Source organism: Heloderma suspectum, chromosome 1 (assembly GCF_057233095.1).
Source record: "Heloderma suspectum isolate Gila_16-S chromosome 1, 16-S_ref, whole genome shotgun sequence".
NCBI classification, from domain to species: domain Eukaryota; kingdom Metazoa; phylum Chordata; class Lepidosauria; order Squamata; family Helodermatidae; genus Heloderma; species Heloderma suspectum.
Window position 1 is genome coordinate 103,448,974 of NC_139458.1, and position 17,467 is coordinate 103,466,440.

Sequence of the window (17,467 nt, forward strand, 5' to 3'; positions counted from 1 at the left end):
GCATGTAGCTGAGGGTTATCCTTGTTATTTATTTCTTTATCTATTTTACTCTAGAGTAAGTGTGTGTCAGCCCCATTTGGACCTGGACCATCATGTACTGGGTGAGGATGATTAAACTTCTCCACACCATTTGCTTTCCAAAATACACACACATGGCCGCAGACATTTAAAAAAGGGGAAAAGCCATGCACGGTGGCCCAGATCCAAATTGGGGCCATGTTTATTCTAGAGTAAATAATAGCATTATTTAAAAATTATAAAAGATAACCCTCAGCTACATGCTACACAATTACCATAATGTGTATCTGGCTGTAAATCACATTAGAGAGCCTATGTGATTTAGATCAATCTTCCCACTTTGGCTCTTCCTTACCAACACCTGGTCTGTGATGGGGCCAAGCCACTGGAGACGGAACGGAGGACCAGTGTAGCAGCTCTCCACCTCATGAGATGTGAGCTACTAATGCCCAACAGCACACACTGAGAGAAAAGGATATAGTGAGTGCTATGCTGAATTTTTATGAGGTTCCATCTTCACTGCAAAAGTTGCACTTTCAGGTGCATGGGAAAGGTCCACTCTTTTGTGCATTCTTTATACACGTTCACAGCCGTTGTTCTTGCACTCTGCTGCTGCTTCTGCGGAGGGCCAGGCAGTGGGGGGTGGAGGGAGAAGGATACACATCCCTGCTGCCCAGACAACCAGATGATGTTTTTTTCTACATTGCCATGCTACACGGGCAATTTGATCGCCTGCCTGTGCTGCATGGCGAGATTTTCACCTTGATTAAGCTCTAGTCCCATGTATTTATGCATGATGGGCTGTGGCAAAATATGGATGGAGATGTACATCGCTACCCACACAGTCTGCTCAATGAGTTCGTTAAGTGTGACTGCATAAGGACAAGAAAGGCATCATCTCATTTGCCCCCACAACAATGCAATCCTGTGCATGTTTACTCAGAAGGAAGTCCCACTGCATTCAGTGAAGTGTAATCCCAGGAAAGTTGGTTAGTTTTGCATCCTAAGATTACTGGAAAAGGTATGTTATGCGAGATAGCAAGTTATCTTCTACACAGAGATTTTCAGATCTATTACAATCATATATCACTTGCTTATCAGAACCAACTAACTTTGCCCTTATGCTCTTGCAGGAATATTTTGAAACAAATTATGATATGAGAATATAAAGTTCTTCTTTACTACACTACACAGAAAAATACAGAAGTGTCCTGGGACATTGAATCATTTGTGTTCACCATGGTAAATGTCAATGAATACCAATTAGAACATTCTTGTAAACAGTTTCTGAGCTGAACCACACATCAAGTACATACCAGTGTACAATAGAAGGTACAAACAATTCCTGTTGCAAATACTGAGCCCCAAAGGTTAAATCCAGTCACTGCAAAGGCAAAACGAAATTGAATTAAGTGTAGGTCATCTGGGGGCATTACACTACCTAAGATGGGCAATTTCTAACAGGATAAGGAGAGCCACGACTTTTACTTATGTTTCCATTATTTGCTTTCATGTCCTGCAAAACAGAAGTTCATTGTTATTGTTTCCCTGAAGGAAGTTCACCATTTGCAAAGGATTCCTTTGTAAGGTGAATAAACGACATCTGGCATAGAAGTAAAATGATGCCATAGCAGACAATGTAAGTCTACCCTCTGGAGGGAGACGAGGCCAAAAGGTTGAAAAATCTCAGCCTTATCCCTGTTCACATTACATATGACATTAGAACAGAAGGCTGGAAGGACAGAAAGTGTCAAAGTACATGACAGCATTTTAGATCATTACCTTGAACTCGGCATGTTGCCAAGACCTTGAATAACTGTTCAGCACACATCTCTTCCAGTTACTTTTTAGCAAAAGGAAAACCTAGTGAATAAATAACTCAATTCTGCATAGAAAAAGGGGGAAAGAAGGACTGCCAAATGCGGAGGTAACAGGAGAAGGCAAAATTCTTTTCCAAGTATTAGGTGTTCACATTTCTCCTTGCGTCGTGGAAAGGAGAACTGGCAAAGTCCTGTGTGTTTGGTTGGAAACATACCTTGATTGAGAGCCAGAGCTGGAGCATAGACTACCACTCCAGTGTAAAGGATCTGTGAAGGAGCAGAACAAAATATTTGAAGAGCAACATGGAACCTTAGCTAACTGAATTCTAACTGGAGAACTATCCACAGAAAAAGCCCAAAGGGGAAAAAATACACAAAAGGTTGGATTCAGCTTTCATCATACATAGAGTAGATCCACTGAAATCAATGGGATCTATGTGACTAATATAATATCCATTTATTTCAATGGGTCTGCTCTAAGTATGATGAAATCTGGGTCCAACCCACACAAAACAAAGGACATGGGGACCCAAAGTTACACAATATTCTGGGGTTCCACATACATAATGTATATTCTCTTCTGCCAGTATTAACTCACAGAAGTAGGCTCACATACAAATGGAAATATATATTCATGCATACACTCACACACATGCATTTACACAGCTTATCTCTCTCCTGTTTGTCATGCCCCAAAAAACTAAATGACCATATCCAGTTTCTTATGTTGGCCAGACTACCAGCAATCTAACCTTCCTTCTGTCCGGGAAAATGGTCACTTGCAACAAGGAATATTTGCTGCATTCCAAACTGCAGTGTGAAGCTGTAGCTAGTCTCAGACTGGGTCTAGTCCCATTAACCATGAAACTCATAGCCTCAAAACTCATGGATGGGCCAGTCACCACCTCCCAGTCTAGCCTACCTCATAGGGTTGTTGTAGGAATTTAAAGGGAAGGAGGACCATGCATGCTGTCCTTGGAAAAAGGCTGGGATAACAATGTAAGCAATCAATTATGATAACAGTGATAATAAAATTTTAGTTTAAAGGATTCACAGGGATTTCGGAAACTGTACAGTCAGTAATTCTAAATTAGGCAGTGTTCTAACATATAGCATAGTTGGCATAATGGTTAAATTTGCTCTCACCATGCAAATATCCACCATGCTGTGCAATCCAATAGATCTAAGCCCAACTGTCTTTAATGGACTTACTCCCTAGTAAATATGTTTAGGATTGCACCCAAGGGAAACATTAGAATGTTCCTCCAAAATGTTGCAGCAGTCTAATTCTAACTTTAATTTTATTTTTTAAGTATATTACTTTAAAAGAAATACTTCTTTCATATGCATTGATGATAACAATATTAAGTCGACAAAGGCATGCAAAACTGCACTTAATTTTATAGTATCGATCAGAAGAAACAGTTTGAAATGATATCAAACACAGAATAAGCTAATCAACATGCACTGAACTATATTCTACAGTTCTGCAGAATTTTCTACAGATTCACCTAAAGGTGTGTAAGGTGAGCAGTTTCTACAAGTGCCAATCTATTGCTGATGCTATTTTAGACTCATAGAATTCATCTGGAGGGTGGAATACTTTTGGGACCAAACAGTTCCCTGAGTAGGCATATATACAGGTTTACCCACCAAGAAAAGGCAATTAACTTTACACTGCTTCCCAAGCAACCCTAGGCAACAGCAAAGTCCTCTTTCCATGTTGGCAATTTGTGACACATACGATTTGTGAAGATTGCTCTTGGATTCTTTCCAGGAAGTAGCTATTATTGCAACAGCAATGGATATTGCCATGCAATTGTAAGAAGAAAGGATGTTCTCTTAATAGCATGCGATGTGCAAATGAAGTCAGATGTTTTTTGCTGTTCTGACTTCATATCAAAATAAATCTTAAAAACAAAGAACAATTAGTCTGGCATTCAGGTTCATGGATCTTTTGCCCCTGACATGGAGGGCATCTAATTCATCTGAAATACTCAGAGCATGCTAAAGTGCTATATAAATGCTATGTAGACTGATGACGGTAGTGGTGGTCATAGTGGTGACAGATTTCCAATGCAATGTGTGGATTCTGGTGGCCCCACTATGTGTTTTAAGAAACTGATCTAAACCCAAACCTCAAATTCCAAGAGGAAATCTCCTTGTGATAGGAAGAATTCCATGGCAACCATAAGACAAGGGACAGCTTAGGCTTATATGTATTCAATAGCAGGTGTTTTCGCTGATGTAAATAAAACCTAGAGAGGTCACAATCTTTACCACATTTATGTAGAATTCAGTTCTGTTAAACTCAAAAAGATTCATTTCCAAATAAGAGCCCTGAATGAGCCAATGATTCCCATTCTCTTCTACAAGAGAGAAACCCTTCATGCACATGTGAGCATTTCTGTCACATTGCATGCATGATCATTCTGACACATGCGCCAACTTCATCATAGAAGAGAACATAAGAACATAAGAAGAGCCATGCTGGATCAGACTGAGGGTCCATCTAGTCCAGCATTCTGTTCACACAGGAGCCAAACAGCTGCTACTGAGAATGGGGGAGATCTTTGTACAAATGCTCCATACATATAGGAGAGCCAATGAGTCACTGCCAAGGTATTTAGAAAACAGGGCATTTGGCACACATATAAATGAAGAACATATCTTACCGTTTGCACTATGTAAATCAGTGTTGCAGCCACACGAATAAGCTTGTTAAACCTTAACTCCAAATACTAGGGGAAAAGATGAATGTAGTAAATGAAAAGTATTTGTCGTTATATATCATCCTTGATCTTATATTGCATCTAGCTCAATGATAGGTCCACTAATGACTGTGAAACTGCTCTTCTTATACCATCCCTAAAAGAACAATTGGAAATGAAATTAATAATTTACCCCACACCCCAGAAGGAAGACAGAAGACAACGTATTGGATAGCTAAAGGACCACAACTGCATTTAACCTACAGGGATCTGCAATGAGCAGAAACCTATTAACATAATCCAGTTTGACCTCCTGATGCAAGCATCCTGTTCACTTAAAATGAGAGCTAGTGGACCTCTCAATATCTACCTTATCTGGGAAACTCCATCATGGCTTCAAACACCAGATCTAATGATTAACTGAGCTGTATTTTTTCTCAACTGTTCACCTTAAAGGTGCCCCAACAAGACACCTACTATCTCACCTGGCTGGAAGGGGCCCAAAGGTAACTCCCTTCCCATATTTCCTCAAGCCAGTCAGCAGTGTAAGATAGAGTGGATGTGAAACACTTCACAATTAAGATACCTCCGAATGATCACCAGGGCAGCCTAGCCTTAAATCCCTCCCTGCCCACACTGAACCTGCCGCTTGTGACCAAATAAGAAAGCAACACCAGACCAGACCAGGTTGCAATACCTCATCCAAGTATTATTTCCATCATGGGTGGGGAGCCTCCAGCCCACAGGCATAATCCAGCCTGTGAAAGGTTGGGCAAACTCTGCAGGCCCACCCACTCTCCTCCACAAACTCCTACTCCTCCCCCTCCCCAAGCCCATCCCCTTGACCTGGAGGCAAACAGGGGCTTGGAGCAGCAGCAGGAAGAGGAATCCCCTTGTTATCTCCAATCTCTGATCAGAGATAACAAAGAGATCCCCTTTGCACTACTCCCCTTTCCAATGGGAGGGCAAGTGGTGTGAAGAGGAATAACAGAGATAACAAGGAGTTCCTGTAAGCCCTGCTCAAGGGCACTTTGTTCTTGATTCTTGCTCCTCACATGAGAAGCAGGAGTTAAGTTGGCTGCACACTTGGTCGGCAGGCACTATCCAAATGTGCTGCCCTCATCACCTGCCTTCCCCTCACAGGCAAGGTGAAGGATGAGCAAAGCCAGCCAGAGCACTCAGCTGACAGTTTGAAGCACTGACTGGGTCCACTTTGCCTGCCCAGCATCCTCTCCTAATGGGAGAAAGCGTGGGACAGATGAAACCGGTCAGGGCGGAAGCCCCACAAGCGGTGAAGCAGTTCCTGGCTGACGCATCAGTTGGATCATCCATCGAGCATGTCAGCGGGGGACCAAATAATGCCAGGGGGTGTGGCTCCACCCCTGATGTCATTTGGCCTGTGGAAGACTGGGGGGGGTGTCTGACCATACACTAGAATTCATGTTGCGCTAAGTTTATCAAGTGTAGCAATAAGTGCATTTTCAATATAAGATACATAATGCATTTCAGCTTATAGATATGCATGATGTATGTGTCCTATGCACAATTTACACATAAGTAAATCCCACTGAGTTCAATGATATTTACTACCAAATCAATGTGCATAGGATTGCAGTCCAAGTCCAGTTATTATTTATTTATTTTCAACCACGGGATACCCATATGTATCCCAGTCTTGTAACAGTTGAGATCATTCATCAGATAACATGTGAAGAACTTTGAATATCATGATTTCCTAACATGGCATAACTGTAAGCTGAACACATGTTGGGTCTTTCCCAAGACTGAGGTGAGCTTGCCTTTAAAGCCACAAAGTAATAGGAAGATATCATGAGGAGGGTGGGTGGGAAATGATTGTGGGACTCTCCTGTTATTAACAGGACTTAAAAGGTGGGGATCCCTAGGGTGCAACTTCAGAAAATATGTGAATCATAGAATCATAGAATAGTAGGGTTGGAAGAGGCCTACAAGGCCATCGAGTCCAACCTCCTGCTCAATGCAGGAATCCAAGTCAGAGCAGCCCTGACAGATGGCTGTCCAGCCTCGTCTTGTAGGTCTCCAGTATGGGAGAGCCCACCACCTCCCTAAGTCATTGGTTCCATTGTCGTATTGCTCTAACAGTCAGGAAGTTTTTCCTGATGTTCAGCTGGAATCTGGCTTCCCGTAACTTGAGCCCATTATTCCATGTCCTGCACTCTGGGATGATTGAGAAGAGATCCTGGCCTTCCTCTCTGTGACAACCTTTCAAGTACTTGAAGAGCGCTATCATATCTCCCCTCAGTCTTCTCTTCTCAAGGCTAGACGTACCCAGTTCTTTCAGTCTCTCCTCATAGGGCTTTGTTTCCAGTCCCCTGATCATCTTTGTTGCCCTCCTCTGAACCCTCTCCAGTTTGTCTGCATCCTTCTTCAAGTGTGGTGCCCAGAACTGGACACAGTACTCCAGGTGAGGCCTAACCAGTGCTGAGTAGAGGGGAACTAGTACTTCCCGGGATTTGGAAGCTATGCTTCTATTAATGCAGCCCAAAAGAGCATTGGCCTTTTTGGCAGCCATATCACATTGTTGGCTCATATTCAGCTTGTGATCGACAACAATTCCAAGATCCTTCTCGCTTGTAGTGTTGTTGAGCCACATATCCCCCATCTTGTAACTGTGCATTTGGTTTCTTTTTCCTAGGTGCAGAACTTGGCATTTATCCCTATTAAATGTCATTCTGTTGTTTTCTGCCCAGCGCTCCAATCTATCAAGATCACTTTAAATTTTGTTTCTGTCTTCCAAAGTATTAGCTATCCAATTTGGTGTCATCTGCAAATTTGATCAGTATTCCCTGCACCTCCTCCTCCAAGTCATTCATAAAAATGTTGACGAGCACTGGGCTCAGGACTGAGCCCTGTGGTACCCCGCTCATTACCTCTCCCCAGTTTGAGAAAGTCGCATTGATAAGCACTCTTTGAGTCCGATTCTGTAGCCAACTGTGGATCCACTAGATTGTTGTTTCATCTAGCCCACTTTGAGCTAGTTTGCTCATCAGGATATCATGGGGCACTTTGTCGAAAGCTTTGCTGAAGTCAAAGCATATTATGTCTACAGCATTCCTACGGTCCACAAGGGAGGTGACTTGATCAAAAAATGAGATCAGATTCATCTGGCAAGATTTGTTCTTGAGAAATCCATGTTGGCCTTGAGTAATCACTGCATTGTTTTCAAGGTGCTTACAGATGGATTGCTTTATCATCTGCTCCAGAATTTTCCCAGGGATTGATGTCAGACTGACTGGTCTGTAGTTCCCAGGTTCCTCCTTTTTACCCTTTTTGAAGATAGGGACAACATTAGCCCTCCTCCAGTCATCTGGCACTTTACCTGTCCTCCATGATTTCTCAAAGAAAATAGACAGCGGTTCTGAGAGTTCTTCTGCCAGTTCCTTTATTACTCTAGGATGCAGTTCATATGGCCCTGGAGATTTGAACTCATTCAAAATAATTAGGTGTTCCTTGTCCATATGCCTATCGATCTCAAGCTTCAATCCTGCCCCTTCAGCCCATACTTCGCCTTTGCCAGAGGGGTCATAGACCCTCTTTTGGGAGAAGACAGAGCCAAAGTAGGAATTGACCACCTCTGCCTTTTCTTTGACATCTGTTATCATTCTGCCATCCTTACTTAATAGCTGAAAAACCATTTCTTTCCTCTGCCTTTTACTATGCATGTAGCTGAAGAAAGCCTTTTTGTTGTTTTTAGCATCCCTTGCTAACCTCAGCTTGTTCTCAGCTTTAGCCTCCCTGACGCCATCCCTGCAATTCTGTGCTACCTGCCTGTACTCTTCCTTTGTTACTTGGCCTTCTTTCCACTTCCTATATGTGTAGGGATGTCAGAGAATTTCACACGAATCTCAGGGAGGCCGAATGCCAGAGCATTCGGCCCCCTGAAATTGGTGGCGAAACGGTCTGCCACCCCCCCGCCCCCCTCGGGACGGGACTTACCTTGGGCAAATCTTCCTGGCGGTGGCGGCGGCTCCGGCGGTGGTGTGGCGGCGGTGCGGCGGCGGTGGCAGCGGCAGCGGCCGGTCTTCTGACCGGCTGCCGCCACCGCTATTTCCAGTAAAAAAAAAAAAACGTGATAGGCTACGTAAAGATTTACGTAGCCTATCACAGCTAGATTTTAAAAAAATACCATGATAGGCTACGTAAATGTTTACGTAGCCTATCACGGCTGAGTATAAAAACAAAACAAAACGCATGTACGGAAATGGCAGCGCCCATGGGTGCCGCCATTTGTGTTCCTTATTTTGGCACGTCTAGTCTACGTAAACATTTACGTAGACTACGGCCAAAATAAGGGGAACGCAAATAGCGTAGCATCTACGCTATTTGCGTTCCCCTTATTTTGGCCGTAGTCTACGTGAATGTTTATGTAGACTAGACATGCCAAAATAAGGAATGCAAATGGCGGCGCCCATGGGTGCCGCCATTTGCATACGCGCGTTTTGTTTTTTTGTTTTTTTACTCAGCCGTGATAGGCTACGTAAACATTTACGTAGCCTATCATGGCTGACTGCAGGGACGCAAACGGCGGCGGCTATGGCCGCCGCCATTTGCGGACCCGGCAGGCCAGGATTCGGGAGGGGAGGGACGGAGCGCTTCACCCCCCGGCCAGAATTTCAGGGGGGAGGGACGGAGCGCCTCCCCCCCAGCTAGAATTTTGGGGGGAGGGAAGAAGCACCTCCCTCCCACCTCAAATCATATTTTGTTAAAAGGTAAGTCACTTTCGTACATCCCTATATATGTGTCTTTTTTTGTTTTCAGGTCATCTCTAAGCTTTTTGTGAAGCCACATTGGCTTCTTCTGTTGTCTTCCACCTTTTCTTCTTGTTGGAATTGTCTGTAATTGTGCCTTGAGAATTTCCTTTTTTAAAAGCTCCCACCCATCTTGGACTCCTTTTCTCATTAGCGTCGCTTGCCATGGGACCTTACTGATCATTGTTCTGAGTTTATTAAAATCAGCTTTCCTAAAATCCAGGGTACGCATTTGACTACACTCGGCTTTTGCTTCCCTTAGAACCAAGAACTCAAGTACAACATGGTCTCTTTCCCCCAGAGTTCCTGTAACTGCTACTTTATCCACTAAGTCATCTCTGTTGGTTAGAATCAAGTCAATTATAGCCGATCCTCTAGTTCCTTCCTCTACTTTCTGTAGGAGGAAGTTATCTGCCACACAAGTCAGGAATTTCCTGGAGGGGCCATGTTTTGCAGAATTTGTCTCCCAACAAATATCAGGGAAATTGAAGTCCCCCATTACTACTACATCATGCTTCCTTAAACCATTGGCTATTTGCTTTTCAAAAGTTTTATCCTCGTCTTCTCCTTGATTGGGTGGCCGGTAGTAGACTCCAACCATCAGGTTCCTTTTATTCTTTGCTCCATTTATTTTGATCCAGATGTTCTTGATGGGGCTACCAAGCTCATCCTCCTGTATTTCTGTGCAGAGATATGTATTTTTCACATACAGTGCAACCCCACCTCCCTTTCTGTTCCTCCTGTTCTTTTTGAACAAGTTATATCCTTCAATTGCTGTATTCCAGTCATGACAGTCATCCCACCAAGTCTCAGTTATACCTATCAAGTCATAATTTCCCTCCTGTATTAAGAGTTCAAGTTCGTTCTGTTTGTTTCCCATATTCTGGGCATTAGTATATAGACATCGAAGACCATGTGCTTCATAGTCTGGCTTTCTTCCTACATGTGTCTGAAGACTATTATTGGGCACTATCAGAGCTGTTCTCTCTGTTGCAGTGCACGTCCATTGTTACCCCCAACATTACATCTCCCTTCCCCGTAGGATTCAGTTTAAAGCCCTCCTGATGAAGTTCTTCATGCTGTGGCCAAACACATTATTCCCATCCTTTGTGAGGTGCAACCTGTCCCTTGCCAACAGCCCATCTTCCAGGAAGTATAGCCCGTGGTCCCAGAATCCAAATCTCTCTCGTTGGCACCACCTTCGTAGCCAGTCATTCACCCAGAATATTTTTCATTCCCTTTTGATCCCTCTTCTAACTACTGGAAGTATGGATGAGAAAACTATCTGGGCCCAAAGTTCTTGAGTTTCCTTTCCAAAGCTTCAAAGTCTGATGTGATTTCTTCGTAGCTCCGCTTGGCGGTATCATTTGTTCATTTGACAGGGATACCGGTCAGCGGGCTTTATGAATGCTGGCAGCCTTTCAGTCACATCTCTTTGAATCAGGTCATCAAAGCTGAACAACTCTGAATGATACACTTAAATATGCCCCTCCTGCTTCATTCACAAGTCTTCCCATTCATGTGCACAATTTTACTATAGCAGTAATCTTTCCTTGTAATTGTTGGGGGGAGATGACTCCTCCTCAGACCCACCCTGCTTTAGAATGCAGGCTCACCTGAGGCCACCTGAGCTTCCCTAGATCCAGGCTCCCAGCAGCCCCTAAAAAGGAAGCAGGAAGAGGCTTCTTGCAGCCTGATCAGTACCTTTAAATACCTCACCCCTGTACTACTTTCTGCTGGTCTTTCCCTTGGGCTGCTTTGACCCACCCTGAAATCATACCTGTTCTTTTTCTCACCATTCCCTGTCTGTCAGACCATAGCTTTCCCCTTTCTCCAGTGATGCTAACTATATCCTGGCTTGCCTTGATAGTAATGTTTCTGAAGTGCAAATACAGAAATATAAAGGAATGGAGGGGTGTGTTTTCTCTCTCTTTTAAACTTGACATCTTTATAGGCATTTATCCAGACAAGGCTTCTGAAGTAGCTTCAGACATCAAAAAGATTGAAGAGCATTCCACTCTGATATCTGCTATGACCTTTATTATTTCACAGTCCATACATTCTGTTTCTGAGGTTTTTTAAACTGTAACTTTAACTTTGAGGGGGAAATCCATTGTTCAAAAACTACCCACTCTCACTGCTTACATCCAGGTCACTGAGGTTGTACACTGTGACAATGAGCTATCATTGTAGCTGAGTCCACAGTCCTAGGAAATACTCCCCCACCCACCACCGCCAATCTTTAGAAACCTGGTGCAAGATACAGAAGCACCAATAACTAGGGATGTGCAAATCAGCAAAACTAGAGCTCAAAGAGGTTCCCTGGATTACACCTTGACGTTCATTCTGACTCATATCCATATCAGATGGTGAGCTTTGCTTTTTTTTTCAGGTGAAAATCTGTGCATATTTTTGTGCACATTTTTTTCCAAATGCACACATCAAGTGTGTGCATTTTTGAAACGTATCCATGTTTCTCCCATTGATTAAAGTGTGTTTGTGCGCATTTTTCAAATGTACACATTTTCATGTGCATTTTCCAAATCTACAGATTTTTCAAATGCATTTTTTTGTTCTGCAAATCGCAGCGCAAGCTTGAAATGTACATACTTCAACTAGATTGCATTCAGGTCCGTATTCAATTCCAGGAGGTGCGAATTGGATAAATTCTGTTAAAAAACTGATCCAAAAAGAATTTCTCATGCATCACTACCAATAACCTGTTACCCAGTAGAGCCATTATTTCCTGAAGCTTAACTACATTATGTAGAAGCAGAGGCTAGGGAGGCACACCATTGCCTTGCTGCTGGTGGCCACTCTTTTGTGTACCTATGCCAGCTCTCTCCTTTGCTGTCTATCTCCATTGATTCATTCATCACAAGCAATCAAACCCTGTAATATTGTACATCACCACTCAACCCAAATTGAAGGGGCTTGGATCAGCATATAAAATCCCAAGTTTCTTTTGCAAAGAAGTCAGCTCCCATCTAAAATCAGTATCATAATACGGGTCTACCAGAATTAACTGGAACACTTAATGTGATATATAAACACATTATTATTACTTGGGATCTGTATTTATTTGACCAGTTGATTAATTGGTCTTGAGTTGTACCCAGCCATAACCTGATGGTGCAGGGAGATGTCACAACAAATTCTCACAACTATCTATCTATCTACTGGAGTGTGAGAGAGTGAGAGTTAATGTTATGTGATCAGACCACCAATTGCCAGCCAAGAAACCCATAAAAACATTTACTAAGTATGCACTTAATCTGGCAGGAGTAATACAGACTAACCAGGCCCATCCCAGTGTACCTTGCTGCCTCAAGCGAGGTAGCAGTGCCACGCAACCACCCACCTGCTCAGCTGGCCGGCTGCTTGCCCATGTGCTCAGCCAGCCATGCCAGCTGGCCACTTGGTCCTGCCTACTTGGCTGCTTGGTAGGCTCCTTTGAAAACGGTCTGGAAACTTCAGCTGGTCCAAAACAGAGCAGCAAGACTGTTCACAGGGACTGGTCAATGTGATCATATTATGCCAGCACTTTCCCATCTGCACTGGCGTCTAGCCCATGTCCAGGCCCAATTCAAAGTGCTGGTACTAACATTTAAAGCCCTAACCAGGCTACCTGAAGGATCGTCTCCTCCCATATACACCTGCCTGGACCCTATGATCAGCTTCAGCAGCCCTTCTCCGGGAGCCCCTGCCAAGGGAGTGAAGTGGGTGGCTACTAAGAAGAGGGTCTTTTCTGCTCTGGCACCCTGGCTGTGGAATGAGCTTCCCAGAGAGGTTGGCTTGGCGCCTACATTGTGCTCATTTCGGCACCTTTTTATTCTCCCAGGCATTTTAGTTTTTCAGTTTCTTTTAGATCTGGTATTGTGTTTTAAATGTTTGCACTGCTGCTAGCTTCTGTTTGGTTATTATTTTTACTTTTATTTACTTTTAAATCTTTTATAATGTTTTAAACTTTTGAATTTTATACTGTCTTTTATCATCTGCATTGTCTTGTATTTTATGGTTTTAATTGTTGTGAACCACCCAGAGAGCTTTGGCTATTGGGTGGTATAAAATTATAATAAATGAATAATAAATAAATAAATAAAATGAGAGCTCAGCCAAACTATCATGAGAGCTCAACCAAATTCCTGTGAGAGGTCAGCCAAACTACCACGAGAGGTTGGCCAAAGTCCTGCTAGACGTCAGATGACCTAAATTTTATACTGTATTTTATTGTCTTGTATTTTATGGTTTTAATTGTTGTGAACCACCCAGAGAGCTTCGGCTATTGGGTGGTATAAAAATGTAATGAATAATAAATAAATAAAATGAGAGATTGGTCGTACTATCATGAGAGGTCAACCAAATTCCTGTGAGAGGTCAGCTAAACTACCATGAGAGGTTGGCCAAAGTCCTGCTAGTTGCCAGCTGACCTTTTGCGATAGTTCAGCTGACTCGCATGGCAGCTGGGGCACAAGGCCAGTGTGGCCATCTGCAGTAAGAAGCAGTGGCAGGCAGCATACCCAGCAGGTTGCTCTAGAGAGCCCTGCCAGTTGCTCTCTTCCTGTGGCAAATGCCACAGCAGGACTGCAGCTGGCAGGGCTCTCCAGAGTGCCTACTGGAAGTGGCAGGGAGACAACGGTGGGCACTGCTGGCAGGGGCAGAGGGAGAGAGTGGTTCATTTTGCCACTCTTCCTGCTCCACTGCTTGTTGTGGGCACAGCAGCCTGTGTAATGGTAGGGCCAGCCCTACGACGTGGGTTCTCCAAATGCTGGATGCAGGATTACATCCTCACCATGCATTTTTGTGGAGCTGCATCTGTGTGATCTGTGTGAATGACATTTAGCAGCCCCACATGCCTGCTTTGAGATCAGGGAAGTGGCACTTGGGGAGACTGTGTTCAAACCTGTCCCCATCTTGCCCTTTCTCTGATCTAAATTCCACACACACCCCTCCCAAAGTTGCTATTAGCTCTGTGGGAGGGAAAAGACAGATATCAGTGTTATTTTCTCTGCTCCATAAGAGCTTCTGGAGGATGATTTAGATTGAGAAAGGGAAGAGATACGTTAACACCCTCATCCGGAATGTCCATCATCAAAACAGCCATGTGCACCTGCTAATAAGTGGGGGAAATGCCGGAGATCCCAATCATGGATATCTATGAACTAGGACATCTAGTTTGGCCTAAGATTGCACTACAGTTGTATTTCTACTTGTTTCGGATGCCTTTATCTTCTATCTAGGATTTGACCTTTTTTCTATCTGCTTAGGTATAAATATACCTGTTGCCAGCTATAACATGACACTCAGTTGTGGATATTTCATAGTCTCCACCTTATCAGAGATTATCCATCTTTCTATTTCAAACAGTTGAACATAAAGGAAGTTCTTAGTAAGGAAACAAAAGAAAATAGTTGGACAGAAATGGAATCATTATGTTTCTTGTTCCCATATTGAATAAACAAGGCCCAGTTGTGTGCAAATGTATCATCTTACTGATATTCATACCTTATTCTTTCCAGGGTTAAACAAAAAACACCATTTCTGGTATTTGTCATATTGGTAATTTAGGCATGCATTGTTAGTTTTTCAGCCAGAGCGTGCAAGGAAGAAAATTCCAGTTCCTTCTCTTAAGGATTTGGCAGCTTACAGTGAGTTTAATTAGGTCCTGGATTGTCCCTGGCTGATTGTTTAAAAATTGTTTTTTTAATTGTTTTTAAATATATGTTTGTTGTGTGTGCTATCTGTTTATATGTCTTTACATAAATGGTTTTTGTATTTAGCATAATGTATTTTAATGATTTTCCATTTTTGTGAACCGCCCAGGGAGCTTCAGCTATGGGGAGGTATAGGAATATAACAAAGGAAATGAACAAAATGAAATGAAGGACACTCCTTATTCTTCCATCTTGCTGCTATATGGATTCTTGCAGCACAGAATAGGATGGATGGATCCAGGTTCTGCCTTCCATGGATGGGAGGGCTCCACCCACAGAAGGTGCCTCTGCCTGACCGTTGAGAGATTCCCCCTTTTCCCAATTCAACCCATTCAGCAGGGTCCCCAGACCATCGGTGTAGCATTTTCAGGGTGTGGGAGGGGCTGTTTAGGGAGGAAGGGGCCTCAGAAGTCTGCTTCCACCAACCCAGATGCACATATCTAAGTCTGGATCCAACCCAACTGGATTGTCACAACTAATCCCTAATAAACTGTAACAATAAAAAGTCTTTTCATCTCAGCCATAGGCCTCCCTAAATTACCCAATGCATATATTGATTCATTGTCTTCACCAATTTAAACATACTTCTCTATGTCTGCATCAGTCTAGACAAGAAATGTATGGGGGAGATTGGTTGATATGTCTTCCATACTGCTTAGCTGTCCAAATGTCTTAAGAAGGTCACAATCAATGCCTGTCCAAGATTTGGGGCAGAAATTGCTTTCCTGAAAATGAAGCTTACCTCATAAGTGCTTGTGATCCCAGATTTGTAGAACACAGGAAGGAAAAGTTCTGAAGTAAAAAGGATGACAAATGTATATGCTATGAAGAACAGAATGAAGGAAGACCCATGACGATACACCTCAGCTGGGGTTCCCAACACAGTCACCGCTGACATGAAACTAGCTGTGAGGGACAGGGCTACTGGTCCACAAGTCATCTGCCTGCCACCAACTAAAAAGTTTGTGGAACTTGATTTTTTCCTCTCTTTAACTGCAAAAAAGACACCAATGCCAGAAGAAATGAGGAAGAGTGCCGCAAAGACGACATAATCCCAGGAGACAAAATTCTCAACATGAGGCTGGATGAAGCTGGTCATTTTGCTGACTGGTGGGTTTCTAGTCAGTTTGGTTTGTTCCTTTGTTTATTGAAGAAACTAATTCTCTAAAGCAAGAAGAGAACTACGTCTCCATGGTTTAGCCAATTATATGTTTTAAATCACAAATACAATCCAGGATTCAACAGGAGAGTCAGATTTAGTTCAATCCAGAGCCATGCTGCAGGAATTCTTGTACACACCAGATTAAAAGGAATTAGCTGGTGCTTTCAATGTAATTATAATCTGTCTTGTTAAAAAAAAAAATCTTCAAATTCTCTGCTGTTAAATACTGATGGGAAGAAAGAGGGATTCCAGAGCCCAAGCCCTTTTTTATCTGACAAGCTTTTTATTTAGGGTTAAACATTACTTAACACATAGATTCACTACATGATGATTGGTCATTGTTTTACATAATAAAATAGAGCTGAGAGTTAACAAGCTCATTGGTCTATGACAAGCTTTGTAAGCTCTGCAATCATACAAGAGCCCTTGGCTTTAAAACCCACAAACCCCTAGATATTGATTAAATATTACTTTGGATCTTGAGTTGCTCCTCTGTGAGTGGTGTGGTTCTTTCTGTTCACAGAAGGGACTCCAATTCAGTGGAGGCTCCCACTGGTGGAAGTGGCAATTTTTGCTGATTACCCCCAGTTCCACTGCCCATGCTGTTCCTTAGGAATCCCCAGTCCTGCAGACCATATTTGGGGGGGGGGGACACAGGGGGCACAGGGGAAAAAGGAAATAAGCAAAAATGCCTCTGCCCCTTTCAGGAGTAACCTGTGTGTTGAATTCTGCTCATGCGAACTTGGGATCCAAACCATTGATTTTAAATGTATCACCTGCTTAAGGGGTGGTCAACTTGTAGCCCTCCCAATGTTTTGGAGTTGTAGGTCACAAGTAGTCCAGCCCTGACTTACTTGATGGGAGTGTGATCATTTAAGCCATTTCAGGTTGGTACCAACATATCAAATACCAAATATTTTCACTGATTCCATGAAAGGGCAACTGAAGCCTAATTATCCATCTTGGGATGGAACAAAACCTTACTAGGGATGGGAGAGAATTTAGTTTGGTCTGCATTTTCAGGTGAAGTGGCCAATTCATACTTCCCAGACTAAATTACAACTCAGAACACATTTATCCTTAAGATTGGGCACGTCTCCAAATTTTGCAATGCAGTTATTGGCTCAAAATCCATATATTATATTAGAGCCAGTGTGGTGTAGTGGCTAGAGTGTTGGACTGGGAGTCTAGAGATCTGGGTTCTAGTCCCCACTTGGCTTTGGAAGCTCACTGGGTGAGTTTGGGCCAGTCACAG

At 43.0% G+C, this 17,467-nt stretch overlaps 1 protein-coding gene across 2 annotated transcripts in view; it reads right to left on the reverse strand.

The window, feature by feature from the left end:
* Positions 1-16,455, reverse strand: part of SLC5A12 (solute carrier family 5 member 12) — a 45,895-nt gene extending 29,440 nt beyond the window's left edge. For both annotated transcript variants that reach the window (XM_084852485.1, XM_084852477.1), the window contains exons 1-4: positions 15,793-16,455; positions 4,514-4,579; positions 2,054-2,105; positions 1,335-1,402 (exon numbers count right to left, since the gene is read on the reverse strand). In XM_084852485.1, coding sequence (XP_084708611.1) covers positions 1,335-1,402; positions 2,054-2,105; positions 4,514-4,579; positions 15,793-16,149 — 543 coding nt within the window. In that variant the 5' untranslated portion in view covers positions 16,150-16,455. The remainder of the gene's footprint in view (positions 1-1,334; positions 1,403-2,053; positions 2,106-4,513; positions 4,580-15,792) is intronic.
* Positions 16,456-17,467: the final 1,012 nt, after the last annotated feature.